The 15021-nt window shown below is 39.6% G+C and overlaps 1 protein-coding gene across 7 annotated transcripts in view; it reads right to left on the bottom strand.

Moving 5' to 3' along the window:
* Positions 1-15021, bottom strand: part of IL1RAPL2 (interleukin 1 receptor accessory protein like 2) — a 368778-nt gene that overhangs the window by 144366 nt on the left and 209391 nt on the right. For all 7 annotated transcript variants that reach the window (XM_040091162.2, XM_058424218.1, XM_040091160.2 and 4 more), the window contains one exon: positions 11713-11866. In XM_040091162.2, the coding sequence (XP_039947096.1) occupies positions 11713-11866 (154 nt within the window). The remainder of the gene's footprint in view (positions 1-11712; positions 11867-15021) is intronic.

Raw genomic sequence — 15021 nt, 5'->3', positions numbered from 1 at the left:
TCCCTGCAACTGGATCGCTAATGTGATATGCACTGTATAAAGATGAAAAGCCATCTGGTGCTTGGATCTAGCCTCCTTCAATATAACCAAAGCCCTTTTATCATCTCAGTCGATTATGAAATTATCTCAGACCAATTCCTGGCAGACAGGTACCCACACAGGAGAACTAGCACCAGCCAAGATAAAATAAAATCAGAGACCGCAGAGACCGCACTGCCCTTTCTGAGGAGAAACAGGCCTTTAGGTCCACTGCTGGGCTATACCACAAAAAAACAGAGGATGAGAACCCAAAGCTGCCTTAGAAATTTATGACTATATTGTTTATTAATTTTACTGTTAAATCATTTTGGTTTGCAATTCTGCATTTTATATTTCCTGCACTTTCTCAGAGTACTTCAGCCCAGAGGGCTTGTCATAAAAAAATACCTTGGAGAGCTTTTCATTTTAAGCCAAAGAAAAAGATGAAAAGTTAAATCACTTACTGTTGCATTCCCATTGGCTGCAAATTGATTTTATTTACTGAAACATGCTTGCATTGCAAAAACCACTGAATACACACAGTAAATAAGCCAGTACATGTAAGTCCAATGTAAAAGAACAGCTGCCTAGCCCCTTGAAATAGACTGGAGTAATAAACACCTAAATACAAATTCAGTTGAATTCTTATTTTTCTCTTACTTACAAAAGGTCAATCAATGCTATCAAAGACAAAAAATAGTTTGGTTGGTGCTGATGAAAATTAGGAACATATGGTCTATGCTGCTCCATTATATCAAACACACAGCATGTTTTTGTATGTCCTTTCAACTTAAAAATTGCAAGGCACAGAGCAAACATCAGTAAGTTATTACCTCCAGTCTTCTGGTGAACTTCATAAGAGCAACATCAGAGCCTGAAGCAATACTACCACTGTCAGATCTCATAAGCTAAACAGGGTCAGGCCAAACAGGCACTTGAATAAGGCACCTTTGAGGATCACATCACTGCAGCAAGAAATAATGCTGACAATTCAGTAGTGAGAACTACTCCTTCCACAGCAGAACTTTTCATCTCAGATACACAGCTACAAGTGCCAGGCAGCACAAACCAGTTCTGAAAGGCGTCAACATTGTGCTGTGAAAATACAATCCTGATCTCCAGCTCAAGTTAAAGCAGTGCTATTCACCTATTAAAATTTCTCCAGTCATTTCAAAGGAACAAGACAGTCATTGCTCCCTATTCCCAAGCTTTTCTTATGAGACAAAACATTAGACAAGATTTGCAGTTTCTCTGAGTGGGAAAGCTGCATTTTCAGTGAACAAGGCAATCTGCTCACTCAAGTGTATCTATTTTACCATTAGCAAAATGGTTTCAGGGGCAGTGTTATTTTGTGTCCATGCATCTATCTGCCTATCTATTATTAATAAAGAAGAAAGAGCATCCAGCCTACACTTTCATGATGAATGAAGCCTCTTCTAACATAGAAAATGAAAACATACAAGTTTCTTTCAGTGTGTGTGCTTTACCTCATTGTGGGCAAACCCCCCCCCCCAATCCTATCCTAAGTCACCTCCACTACTGAAAGCACAATACACTTAGAACATGTGGCTCAGCAGCTCCCAGAATGAACAGCAGCTTTTAAAGTGGGAGCTTATATCTGACATTTACAGTATATAATCTGATTCAGCAAGCTACTGTTGCTGTGCACAAAGACAGATCATTGGAGAAATGAGCAACCCATAACATGTGTGGAAGCCTTGACTGTCCACATCAATAAATTAGACAATACCAAATAATCAATGCTGCAAACGTCAAACTGCTGATTTAAGGTGGAAGGAAAAAACCATGGTGTTCATGAACATGACAGAGAACTAGGGGGCAACATAGGTCAATAAAAACTAATGCTATTTGCCATTCTAATTACTTTGCATGTTCACGAGCCAGGAAGGCAGGCTGTGGAGCTGTAAGTAAAGTGCCAAGAGTACTGACACTATATATAATTCATAGACTGCAGCATATTGCTACATTTCTCACTGCCCTTAGAACTTGCAGTTTCTCCAGGAGATATGGAGGTAATACCTAATGTTTATCTTCAAACTCATTTTTCATGAACCCTGTATTAACAGGTCACTCTGGTGAATGGAAAAATCATCAATCTAGATCACCTGAGGGACTGTAAACTAAGGAACTTTTATCCTTGTGGATATATTTTGTTGTCACTTCAACAGTGACAGTTCGCACAGCAACCATGAATGGGCACATGCATCCCTCAGACACTGTCCAGATCCTCACCTCACAGATCCTGATGAGGTGCTCTTGAAACCAGAAGAGTTGGTCCCATTGATCAGGACCTTGCTGGATGTCAGGTGAAAAAGAGATGTTAAAAGACAGGACTGGCACTTCTTCCAAGTGAATGGGCACCCCCATCATACTGATACCATGCTCTGGACTGAATTTTCTTGTTGACTCTTTGCAGACACAGAAGTTGCTGCAGATTTATAATGGGGTTTTTGCATGGTTGAGCAAGAAACACTCTGAAAAAGGCAGAGAAATTGCTCCATTTTCCAAATGGGGTCAAAAGCAAATGGACGCATTTCTCCTGCTGGATCATACTGGGCTTTGTCTGAGGTAGATAGAAAAGCTAGTCACTACAAAAATCAGTGGCAATAAAGTCTGCTTTGACCACAGAAACATGCTTAGCTGTCTAAGGGAGTTTAGAGGATGCCAGACGTAACAAATCAGAATTGAAATGAAAATTTTAAGATAAATACTTTACTGTACTACAGAAAGCTAATATTTACAAAACAAAGACCTTGGTAAAAATTAATACAAATCACGTAAAATATATCGAAAGAAAACTCAAATTGTTGGCACTTCCTATATGTAGCTTTAAATAGATAGTTATTTTGGCAATGGTTTGAGAACCCAGCTGTGAAATTCATTTCCTGGTCTTTAAGTACTGTATTTGTCAGCACTTAACCCATTTCTGCCTTGCTTTATCTCACAGAAAGGAAGATTTCCTTTAGAAAACAAATATACTAGAAGAAGATGCAATGCATCATTTGTAAGAAAGTGCAGCAGAAGAAATGCTAAGAACAGTATCTCCTACCACAGATCTTTTAAAGCTTGGGACTCCCAGTAAAAACTTAATTTGGGCAGACTTTCTGCTATCCTTTGCATTTAATGAAAAAATGATCCCCTGATTGTGTCAAGATATTGCAAAGAAGGAGAAGAGATGAAGTCTTGCTATGGAAATGTGTAATTTATATGAGCAAGTAAATGTCACTCGAGGTATGATGTACATGTTATATATTTTAACATGTCAATATTATAAGTGAACAGGAAGGATTTTCTGTTCCCAAACAATCTGCAGTATCTCTCCCAGAAGTACAGAACTTTTGCAGATTTAACTTGTTCACTTTAAGATTTCATTTTCAAATGAACAATTATCTAATTTTCACAGTTGTTAGAACTGCAGTCACAAGCAAGCAGCTTTTCTCTTTGCCTTCCGTTTTGTAAATATCTTCCCATGAACTATTGGTTTATCCATATTCTTTTTGTTCATTTTATTTTGTACTCAAATATTGGTAAAAGTTCTGTTATTAAAAAAAAAGTTAACAGCCTTTCTGCATCTACCAGTATAAATGCAGTACATTAGTCAGTGGAATGTACTACACTATGAACTAAAAAGGAAACCAAAAATCTTACCAGTTTTTTATCCCCCCCTCACTGTTTACATTACATTTGAGGAAAATCTGAATATGCACGCTTTATTTTGAGCTCATCAGCCCTGGTTGGTTAATCGTTGCATCTTTCTTTGTGACACTGGGTAGTGATACCTAAAGCCACCATGGCACACGGCAGGTGCCCAGGAGAGCCACAGCCCCTTTTCCCTGCATTCTCCCAGGCCAAGGTGTGAGATCCAACTTCATATCAGCCAAGGAAATGAGGTGCAAACATCCATCACCCCCGTGCTCTGGGAGCTTTCTGCACAGGGGTTTGGTGTCTGTGTTACAAAGTATGGGAGGGAGCTCCGACTAATGGATAAAACCACTTGCTAAGTACAAAAATGAGCGCTAATGTAGAAAGCGGCAATATCCCAGTGTTCCTTGACTGTACTCCAGCAGCTCCCCAGGAAGTTACAGGGCGCAGGAGTTGGGCCTTCAGCTGGAAACAGCACATTTCCTGCCAAAAAGGCTCTGGTTGGAACACTTCCATGGGGGACAGGCACCCTAGGCCATGTCAGAAGTGGAGGGGGCTGCCGAGCACTGGGAGTGACCTGAACGTTGTTCACAGGAGGCAAAGAAAGGCAAAAACTGCCAAGCCAAGAGAGGAGGGTAGGAATAAAAACGGTGTTCTTGGATCCTACTGACAGCTTCAATATCACTTCAGAATTCTGGTGAACACTAAACAGGAGAAATTTCTCTTTTGGAGACGTGGAGCTAAACAAACAGAGCTTTTAAGAAGGAGGATCTACTCCCACGAAAAGGGAGACAGCCCCAAGTACAGCAGATACTTCCTATGCCTGCCAGCACTGGACATGCAAGGAAGCGAGGAGGAGCAAACCCTGAAGGCCAGAGCAGCTACCACCATCCACTCATCACCATGTTTTACCTTGGAGTGCTTTTCAGGCTGTTTCATCAGGAAAATTCACAGGCTGCTTTAAGCTTTCCTTGAAATGTTTTCTGCTTTATTTGAGACAACAGACTCTCTGACCCATGCTTGAAAATACAAACAAATAAGGGAGAGGGGAGCTAACAGCTCTCATCAGAGCTGCTGGCCAAAATCAACAATAAAACACCATTGCACTTCAAGCAACTCCCAGATCCCAGGGATTAGGTGAGATATTAAATACTGACAGGAACCAGAGCTTGTATTTGGGGAAAATTTTGGTATTGCATAAGAAATTTCCTGCAAAACATCAATTAAAAAAAAAAAAAAAATTAACAGAACACCTCATTTCAGAAATGCTTAAAATTTTCTGTAATATACATTAGTAGCTATATGTGTCATTAAAAATAGTACAGCCACAAGTCAAAATAAAATATATCGGCTTACAACAAAGAATAATTTGACATAACAAAATCAGAAATACAAAGGGTTTCAATATGACCCTTGATGTTAAAATTACATAAATGGAAATTAATGTTATTTTCACACAGTGCTCTAATTGATATTACTGCCTTATTTGATGATTAAATGGTGCTAACAATAGCTATTTCATCCCATCCTCAAAGAAAAGGCCCTGAAGCTCAGAAAATAAAGCAACAATGGGAGAGCGGGAGCACGTCTAGACTCCACCAGGATCCAGAGGCTCTGCCTTCTCTGCAGAGTGCAATGCCAGGCAGAGATGTCAGAGTTAGTTTGGTTGCCAAAAGCCATGCAAATAAGTTAACTGGCTCTGCTGGAAAAGCTGCTTCACAGCTACATGAGGAATCCCTGCACACCTCAGGCACATCCAGAGCACAGGACCTATCACTGCACAAAACTATTGGAGATGTTCAGTTCAGCTTCTGCTCCTCAGTCACCTGATTTTTTAACCTGAGTCTTATGCCGGCCTTGCTTTTAATTACATCTACAAGTCATTTTCAGAGCTCAGTGACCTTTCAGAGCTAAACTGGATTTTTGGATAAGTAACTACTTAAGCAACACTGAACCATTTTATAAATTCATTGCAGATTACTAAACTGTTTATGCCAAAACACAATGCCATTGTGAGGGGATCACAATTACATGTTTTCAGATTTTTAAGCAAACACCAGCTCTTATATTTGACACCATAAAAATAAATCCCTTATAACAGTCTCAATTCCAAAGGACTTGGAATGACTTCCATGTTTTAGCTCAGTTTTAATAAGCTTTTAATTTATCTTAACACTTTTTGCTGTGGTTGTTCTGGAAACTGTCAGCAGCCAAAAATGTTGTCAGTCAACATGTCATTTGTATGACTTTGGTTGACAATACCTTATCCACCATAAACTGATAAGGCCTAGAGTGACTTACGAATTACTGCAGGCATAAATTTGATGCTGATCAGCACCCAGTAAATGCTGCCAATGTGTCACTAGCCTCAACCTCTAATAAGGTAAAGTAGCATATCCAGTTCACAGAGGATTAAAAATGGGAAGAAAAACAACCACTACCAAATGGTGGACATAATTTTAGCTCATACCCTTACTTCTTTTGTGATAGCTTCTCTCTCTACACCACTGGAGCTGCTGGGAAGTGCAACTGCTTGCCCTTCTAAATCCAATTCACCCCCTTGGTTTAACAATAGCAAATCACCATGAACTATTTTGCTAATAAAGGGGTCCCAAACCCACAAACAAAACCTAGCAACTGCAGCAGGTGTAATTTGAAAAGTGGGAGATGTAATGAGTCTTAAAAGAATTTAATTGAAAAACTATGATCAAAGGGTGAATTCAGGCAGAATCATTCAACTCATGTAGCCATGTGGAATAATTTGTCATTTACGACGGTCAAAACAGATATTGCTGCATAAATGACTTTTAGGAACAGCCAGGCATTTTAGCAGCCTGTGAAAAATATGCCAGAGTAGAGGATGAAGGAAACTTGGAGGACAGAGCTCCTGGACAGAGTGGTCCAGTAATTCCTGCATGTCACTCCAATCCATCACCAGCAGCTTATGAAGTTGGTCAGATGGCCACCTTCTGCTGTCATAGTGGAAAATAATTCACCAGTAGAGGCTCACAAATCACCTCCTTCCACAGGCAGCAGAAAGAGCAAAGCAACCTCTCCCACTAGCACAGCTGTCCCCGAAGAAACACATCCCTGCAAACAGCCTCCTCTGCCAGGGGCTCCGGGGCCACACTGGAAGAGCAAGTCTTGCTCCCTTGTCAGAGGTATCACCCTTCCCCAAATCTCCAAGATATGTCTCCTTGCATCTCCTTCTCAGCCTGTTCCCTTACAGACCAGTGTTCCAAAGCAAAAAGAGTGCTGGAGGAGCAGATAAACGTAGCCGGTGTTCTTCACAATGTCACCTTTTCACCCTCAAAGCTAATGAAACATTGCTGTGCATCTCGACAGAGTAAATTTCCCCAGCAGGGCTGGGAAAAACAAGAAGATGCATAAATTGCCTTTCAAAACCAACATTACATCCTTACGTTTGGGTTTTTTTCTTTTAATCAGAATAATATAACTGTTCTTCAATAGACATTGGCATTTACAATATGCATTAACATGCTTTTGATTCCTGATATTCCTGAATAACTGTAATTATAATAAATCCTAATAATGTAGATTATCTGTAACTTTATATTGGTGCATTCAGGGTTTTTTTTCTAAATAGGTGCACTCTAATTTATTATCTAATTAAAAACAGAGTTTCTGTTAATTTTTTATGCTTTAGAACCCTAGATCACAGTTTCTAATCTCACTTGTTTGTCACACCAAAGCTAGCAAGAAGCAAAGTGAGATGGTATCAATATTTTTTTTTTTTTTTTTTACATAGACTGGAGGGTTATGTGTTGTTTGCTAAGCGATAACACTGTTGTCATGTTTCTTGAGCAAAAAAGGCTGACAAGACTTGTTTCACATCTGTCTGCATAATATAACAAACCCATGAAGAACTAGTGATGAAAAAGCTGGTTTGTTGACAATCTATTATTGTTAAATGCACCCAAACACCAAGATTTAGGCACTGCTCATTAGTGCTGTATTGTAGCTCAGGATTTTGTCCCTATAAATACTTCATGTCAAAATATTTTTTCAAATATATTCTAGGCTGCAAGCCTTTCCAATACAACCCTGAAGAGCTACAGCCTCTGAAGCTTTTTTATCAACTGAATCACACTCAGCTGTTCATTACCCACCACAGACAGACGATGATACTGCCAGTCCTATGTCCAGCTGCCCCTTCCTGCAAATGCCATCTGACCTGTTCACTTTCTGCTCTGCTCACCTGCCAAAAACACTCAGGTTCCTCTGTCTGTCTTCTCCTGGCCAAGCAACACACACTGATAGCTTTCAGTTTCCATCTATGACTCCTTCCTTTCTTACAAATTATCTCTTAGTTGCCCATGTCATGACTTAGTCACATGAGAAAGGGAGGAGGAGCTCCCCTCCTTTTAACTGGCCCACTGAGATTTTCCGTTTGGGTCTGCAAAGGCCAGAAGGCAAGACAGGATCCAAGGAAAGCGCATGCTGTCCTTGCAGCTCCCTGCCACAGGCACAGGCACTAAGACAACTGCGCCAACACTTCGGCACAGGAAATTAAGGCAACACCTTCTAATAGCTCTAATGACATCACTGGAATTTTCTGGACAACTAAATAGTAAGACCAGGGTTGTGTCCCCAACCGAAAGCCTCTACTTGAAATAAATCCTCAGGCAACACTGATATAAATACCAAACAGGGAGTCATCCTTCACTCGGCCCACAACTGCTCTGCTGTTGGCTTTGATCAGGCTGGCTTGTGGGATCACATCTTCAGCAAAACTGCTGCATTTGTCTGGGATCTCATTAACTATTCTGATTAGTTTTACCAACAGCAAGTTAAAATGGTGTGTCTGGCTCCTGCATCTTGAAACTTTCCTAAAGCTTTTGATGTAACTCCTGTTCTGACAGCACTGCATTTATTCTGAGTTCAAGTTTCACTTTAGATGCCCGTTCTGCATTTAGCTATGAATAGCAAGTATTTCATATTGCTACTTACATAACTACCAGAATCTTCACAAAGGACTAAAAACCTCATGTACCATATTTGATGTGACTTCAAAGAAGAAAGGATCCTTGTCTTACAATCGAGAGATAAATAACTTCATCCACTTCATACGCCACAACTGGTGTACTTTGTACACAGTACTGTGTACTTTAGCGAACACCTGAAAGACTACAGGAAATCTGAGCCAGCTTCCTCTCTCTCAGGAGAGAGGCAGTGCATCTCTCCTTGCTCAAGGGAGACCCATTTCACTTTCAGAATAACTCTTCAATAAAAATTTCAGGTTACCATGGCTGCTAGTAGTGCCCAACAGAGCCTTTCTGTTCAAAATCTTTATGTTAGAGGAACTCAGACACTTGCTGATAAATGCCAATTCAGGCATGGTAACAAGTACCAGTAATAGAAACAGCATTACAAAGCTCCTTCAGAAGAAAGCAGCAGGCAAGATCCCTTTCTCCACATCTGTGCTGCACGCTAGCAGAGACAATTCTAACCCAGTCTTCACCAGTACTTGCTAACCATGATTTTAAAGAGCAGCATGTTCAGAAGTCAGAGCTCTGGTTCTCCCTCTAGCTTCCCCGAGTACAATATTTTGATGGGAACTCATTTTCAGACAGATGAAAAATGGGGCCCACACAACACAAGCGATCCTTTGCTGTTTGTTGTACAAGTTTTCTTTGACCTCTCTCCCACAAAGATCTAAACCTTCACGCATGTAAAATTCACAAACTGAAACAAAAGAAAAACAGGAGAAACAAACTTGCTCAACCAAGCTGTGAGATGACATGCTTACATGGTCCTATTACATTTGCAGTTCTGTCTTTGGTTATGTAACCTAAAAATGTGTATTTTATTCCATCTGTTGAAAGCTGGTTTTTGAGAGATGTTTTACCCTTCTTACTCCAGGGGGGAGGGAGGAGGATGCTTTCTGATAATGCTGATAACGGCCCAACCATTAAATCCAGGTGGGGCAGTGTTTCTTATCTCTTTCACCACCCCTCCATCCTCCAGGGGACATCTTCTGATAATGGGCCATCAGGGCCCACCAATGCCATGACAAATTCCAACATCCCATTGGGAAATGCTCCACCCAGTGGGGGAGGAGCCAGCTGTTCCCAGCTAGATAAACACTGGGACTGAAGGACAGAAGGGATCCAGTTTTTCCACTGGATTCCTGGAGGAAGACCAGACCCATCTCATCACCACTGGACTTTCTACAGGACCATCTCTACTCCACAGAACCACATCTGTTACTCCAGGAAGATTTATCTGGACTGCTTCCAACACCCTGACCATCAGGGTGTCAGGTCGTATCCCTGACTCTGTCAGGGTTTTTTCCAGGATCTTTGCTTCCTTGCTTGTTTTTTTTTGTACTACTACATTTGTATTTTCCTTCTTTTTTTAATATTCCTAGTAAAGAAGTGGTACTACTATTCCCATATCTTTGCCTGAGAGCCCCTAATTGCAAAATTATAATAATTTGGAGGGAAGAGGGTTTACTTTCTCCATTCCAAGGGAGGCTCTAGCTTTCCCTGGCAGACAACTGTCTTTCAAAACCAAGACAAGTTCTTATCCACATTTTTAGGTTTTCATTCATATAACCTTAGCCTCTTTCAGATGTCTAGAGAGATCTAACCAGCAAACACATAACATCAGATATGTCTCCCAAACATTTCCACCCGGAAAAGGTATTTACAAATATATGTGCTTTTATAAACTAAACAAAATTGAATGCAACATGAATTCACACCAAATCAAATGGGGAAAGATCTGCTTCTCAAGCATTTTGCAAAAAGGGGGACACATAGATATTTCATACTTACATTTTAAATAATTCAGAAAATAAACTTTTTAATAAGAGAAATAACTGTAATAAATACTATATTTAGTTTAGGACAAATTCCTTAAATTGAGAAGTATAAATACACCATAGTGTTTAAATAGCGAAGAGAACACATGATTTCTAGCAAGGTCATGATGAGAGGGAGAGCACAGAATATCCATTGTGAGGAATTGAGTTAAATGCCTTTCATTTTCACTTCATCAAACTTAGTTCACATTTTGTTTGAAGACCAGCATGCTATTTAGGGTAGCAGCTATCCAAAAAGTTATTATTATATCTTCATTCATATCTCAGGTCTAGGGTCAGGTAGGTCAAATCAATACTTTAGAGTCCATGGCCACAAATGGGCAATAAAGGGTCACATGATATAGGGCACACAGGGAAAAGAACTGACTGAAAACAAGGAATAATGATAAGAATAAAAAAACAGATTCCACTCAAAATAAAGGGAAGACTTTTTTTTTTCCAAGAACATATTAGAAACATCATATGGAATAATTCAGCTTGATATAAGAAAGAGGAATTCTACCAGTCATTGCTTCAAGTAGGGGACTGTTTTAATCAGTATGTGGGGAAAATACCTAACCATTTGTTTATACAGATTTGTGTGAAAGGCTGAAGAAAACCTCAACTGTTTGCAAGTACTTGCAAAGTTCCTCAGCAAAATAATGATTATAGATGTCACACTGTACAGTGGGATGAAAATGGAGCAGTAATATATTAGTAGACAATACTTTATTTAGTTGGTCATTTTTGGTATCTGGCAAAAATAGACAGAAAAATACTGTTGTCCTGTAAATACTACACGGAAGTCAGAACCATGGAGTGTATGACCTCCTGAGAAGCAGGTTACTCTGTTTTGACACTTCAATACTGCTAACTTCATTCTTGGAATAGGTTGTGCCACACTCTTCACTGAAGACAATTCCTAAACTAGAAAAGCTGATCATCAGAAATTAAATGAAAGTTTAAAAATATCGAGTATTTCCAGGTTTTGTACAAAGTAAAAGCCAGAAATACTCTTCTGTGGAATTTTAGAAGATCTTGATATAAATTTCCCTAAATCTGGGACTGTGCAGCTACTGGGATTTGCTTTGGACTCTACTTCTATCAAACAGATTCACCAACAGATTCCACCGACATGTGAATACCATTTTTTCTTATTTCAAAGCTTTACATTTTTCCTATTGGCATAGAAAAAAGATTCTTACCAGTAACCTTAAATTCAACCGTCCTTCGTATAAGCTTTCCTTCAAACTTTAGTTCACAGGTATAGTTTCCTCCGTCTTCTTCTTGGACCTCTTGAATTAAGAGAGTATTTCCCTTCTGTATTACAACATTTCTCCACATATTAGGCTCACATTCCTGCAGAAAAAAATCCAGTGCCAAAATTACCTGACTTGTACAACATAAGACAGTGCTGCCTGATAAGATTTTCAATATTATACATAAGGAAACAACCACCTAGTTCTATTTTGCAATTAAAATTCAAACATAATTTCAGAAAGCAGAGAGATCTGAAACTGGAATTAATTTGAAGACTGGAATTAAACAGAAATGTTTTTAAGGTTCAGTTATTCCTCCTGTATCACATGGGCTGTGTTTAATACATGGTACCCTCAAGCAATGGTTAAGCATCTTCTTTTTCTTCATAACAACTGCCAAGACCTCTCCTTTAGGATGGACCATTAAAATACATCTCTGTTTGAAGGGAGTAAGGGCAACATCTGTTAAGACCTAGCCTGAAGGCAAATTTTAAACATAGTCCCAAGCCAGAACCATTTACCAAGAGAAGAAAACAGGAAGAACAGCAGTTTTTTGAGAAAATTCAGAAACCTGGTTTCCTTTACAGCCTTATTTCTCATCACTGGCTTCCCCAACACCTGATGAGCTTTGATTCAGCCTTTTTGCATCACCAGGCACTCTGGAACATCACCCCATACTCTGATGCAGGACATGGTAACTATAACCTGCAACTCTCACAGGCTTCACCCACAGGGTCCTTCGTTGTAGTTTGGCAGATTTAGGTTCATTGCTACAAATTGTGGTCCTACTAGAACAACATTTGAGTCCTTCTGGATAGGGTGTGTTACAGTGCAAGAAGCAGCCTTCCCCTTCCTAATACACTGGATCAGTCATGTTCCATGTGAACAGCACTCATGGTTGAATCGTTCTTGGAATGTTCTGGACAAAAAGCACGGGCCAAATCTAATAATTGTCTCTTGAAAATGGCACCTTAAGATTTATTGTCTCTAAATACCTTCAACATCAAGCCTGTTCTGTGTGCAACAAAATCATACTTTTCAAGTTCTCTAAAGCACACAGTAGTCCCAGCAGCTCCAGATGCTCTGGCTAATCCTGTATCCAGGAAACACAAAGGAACATAGGGCCTGAGTACCTTCAATGCCCCCCCTACTCCCCCTCTCAAGGTGGCAGCTTGGAATAAGCTCTCAGACTGCTGCAGTCTCACATCAGCTACATCAGGCTCAGCGACTTCAGAGACTGGTGACATGCCCACACCTATGCCCCATTTTCTGCTCATCTGCAGCAGCAGTGTCAGAAACACAGAAAACAAAATAGAACAAAGCTTTCTCTTAAGAAAACAACCAAACAAGAAAATACGTCAACATGCAAATATACTGTACCACAGTAAGAGATCAGCATGACACAAACATAAATTTTTCATGGACTCCCTATGCATTCCAAATCCATGTCAGATTCTAAATTAAAGGACGACAACAGAAAAAATAAAAAGAGAGAACTGAGAGTTTCTGGCCTTGAACTTGAAAAGGGAGCACTGAAGAAATCTCCCTGTCCCTAGGAGGCCAAATTCAGTTACAATATAATCAGATTTTGGATTCTGAAGCTGTGCAACACTACTGCAGGTAAGAGAGTGATCGGTGCAGCTCTCCATTTCCAAAGTACAGCTGTAAGGGAAGCATCATCTTATCTTGCAAAAGTGAACTTTAGTTAACACTGGTGACAAAGAATGACCAGAATCCAGATCCTATCTACTGCGCTGAGACTCACTTAGGACACAACTCTAAGACAGGAAATACCACTAAATCCCCTCTGATTTGAGCTTGATACTTTAGTTCTATTGAAAGGTACATCAACCACCTACTTGGAGGGTAGGTTAAATCTGAACACTGGGCAAAGAATACAATTCAGCCCTATTCATTCCTAATTTAGAAGGAATACAATTCCCAGAACACACAAAGTGAGCGTATTTCAGATATGCACTCTTTAGTGCAGCACTGAAATAACCTATCATGTGTTACCAGTTTTATATTCTCTACTTTATTTTCAAAAGTATGGCAACAAAGAGATGGAAGATACATTCTTATATGCTTTATATTTTTATATAGAAGTCTGCAATAAGAAGGATGACACTTTTACTACTACAAAGATTAATGATTTAGCAAAAACAATGTTTGTGCTATTGTGGTTTTACATAGAGGAATTGTTCTGGTGGAACTGTACGACTAATTTCCTAATTATTTCTTTTTGTATCTTCTTGAAATGTTCCTATTAAAGATTATTTATAAGTTGTTCTTTCCCAAATTTCAGCTAATTATTTTTTATTCTGCTGACTATGCAGGCTTTAAAGAAGTATGTTGAAAATGCTTGTTTATATGTTTAATACACAAAACAAAAAGCAAAAAAGGGGAGAAGCTGGAAAATGGCTGAGAAACAGAATTCTTACTAGTTTTTACACTGTGAAAACAATCTAGACTTTACTGTTGGAGGTCTGCTAATTTCCCTAAAAGGGTAAGTACTGAATTGTATGACTCATTTAATGGAATCACAGAACAGTTTGGGTCGGAAAGAACCTTACAGATCATCTCATTCCAACTCCCCTGCATGGGCAGTAAACCAGGCTGCTCCAAGCCCCATCCAGCTTGGTGTTGAACCCTTCCAGGGATGAGGAGTCCACAGCTTCTCTGGGCAACCTGTGCCAGTGCCTCACCATTCTCACAAGAAAAAATTTAATATCTAATCAAAACCCTCCTTCAGTCCAAGGCCATTCCCTCCCATCCTTTCACTACATGCCCTTGTGAGAAGTCCCCCTCCAGCCATCTCCTAAAGCCCCCTTCAGGTACCGGAAGGTGGTCTAAGTTCTCCCCAAAGGCTTTAACCAATGAATTGCTCTTTTCTGCTTCTGCAATATGTTTACCTGCTAGAAGAATCTGCAAGTTTCTTTTTCTAGACTATTTAACTTTCCTTAGACATCTAAAATGTTTTGGGGTTTTTTCCTCCCAGTAATTAAGGTGGTAAGCACTATTATGCTTTTTTTCCTCTTCTTTGAAATCTAAGTAGCAGTACCTCAAAAGTCTATTTTTCTGGGTAGATAACAACTACCTGTCCTTCACCTGACATTTTGATAGTTCTTTTAGCCCTCCTTTCAACCCAATAGTAGAAAAGACATGAGGGAAATGGATTAAGACTCCACACTCAAGCTGTAATATACCTTTTCCCTCTGGCAGCTATTTTTCATTAAACTGCTCTCACTCTTAAAT

Source organism: Hirundo rustica, chromosome Z (genome assembly GCF_015227805.2).
Source record: "Hirundo rustica isolate bHirRus1 chromosome Z, bHirRus1.pri.v3, whole genome shotgun sequence".
Classification (NCBI taxonomy): domain Eukaryota; kingdom Metazoa; phylum Chordata; class Aves; order Passeriformes; family Hirundinidae; genus Hirundo; species Hirundo rustica.
This window is presented reverse-complemented; position numbering and strand designations above follow the sequence as displayed.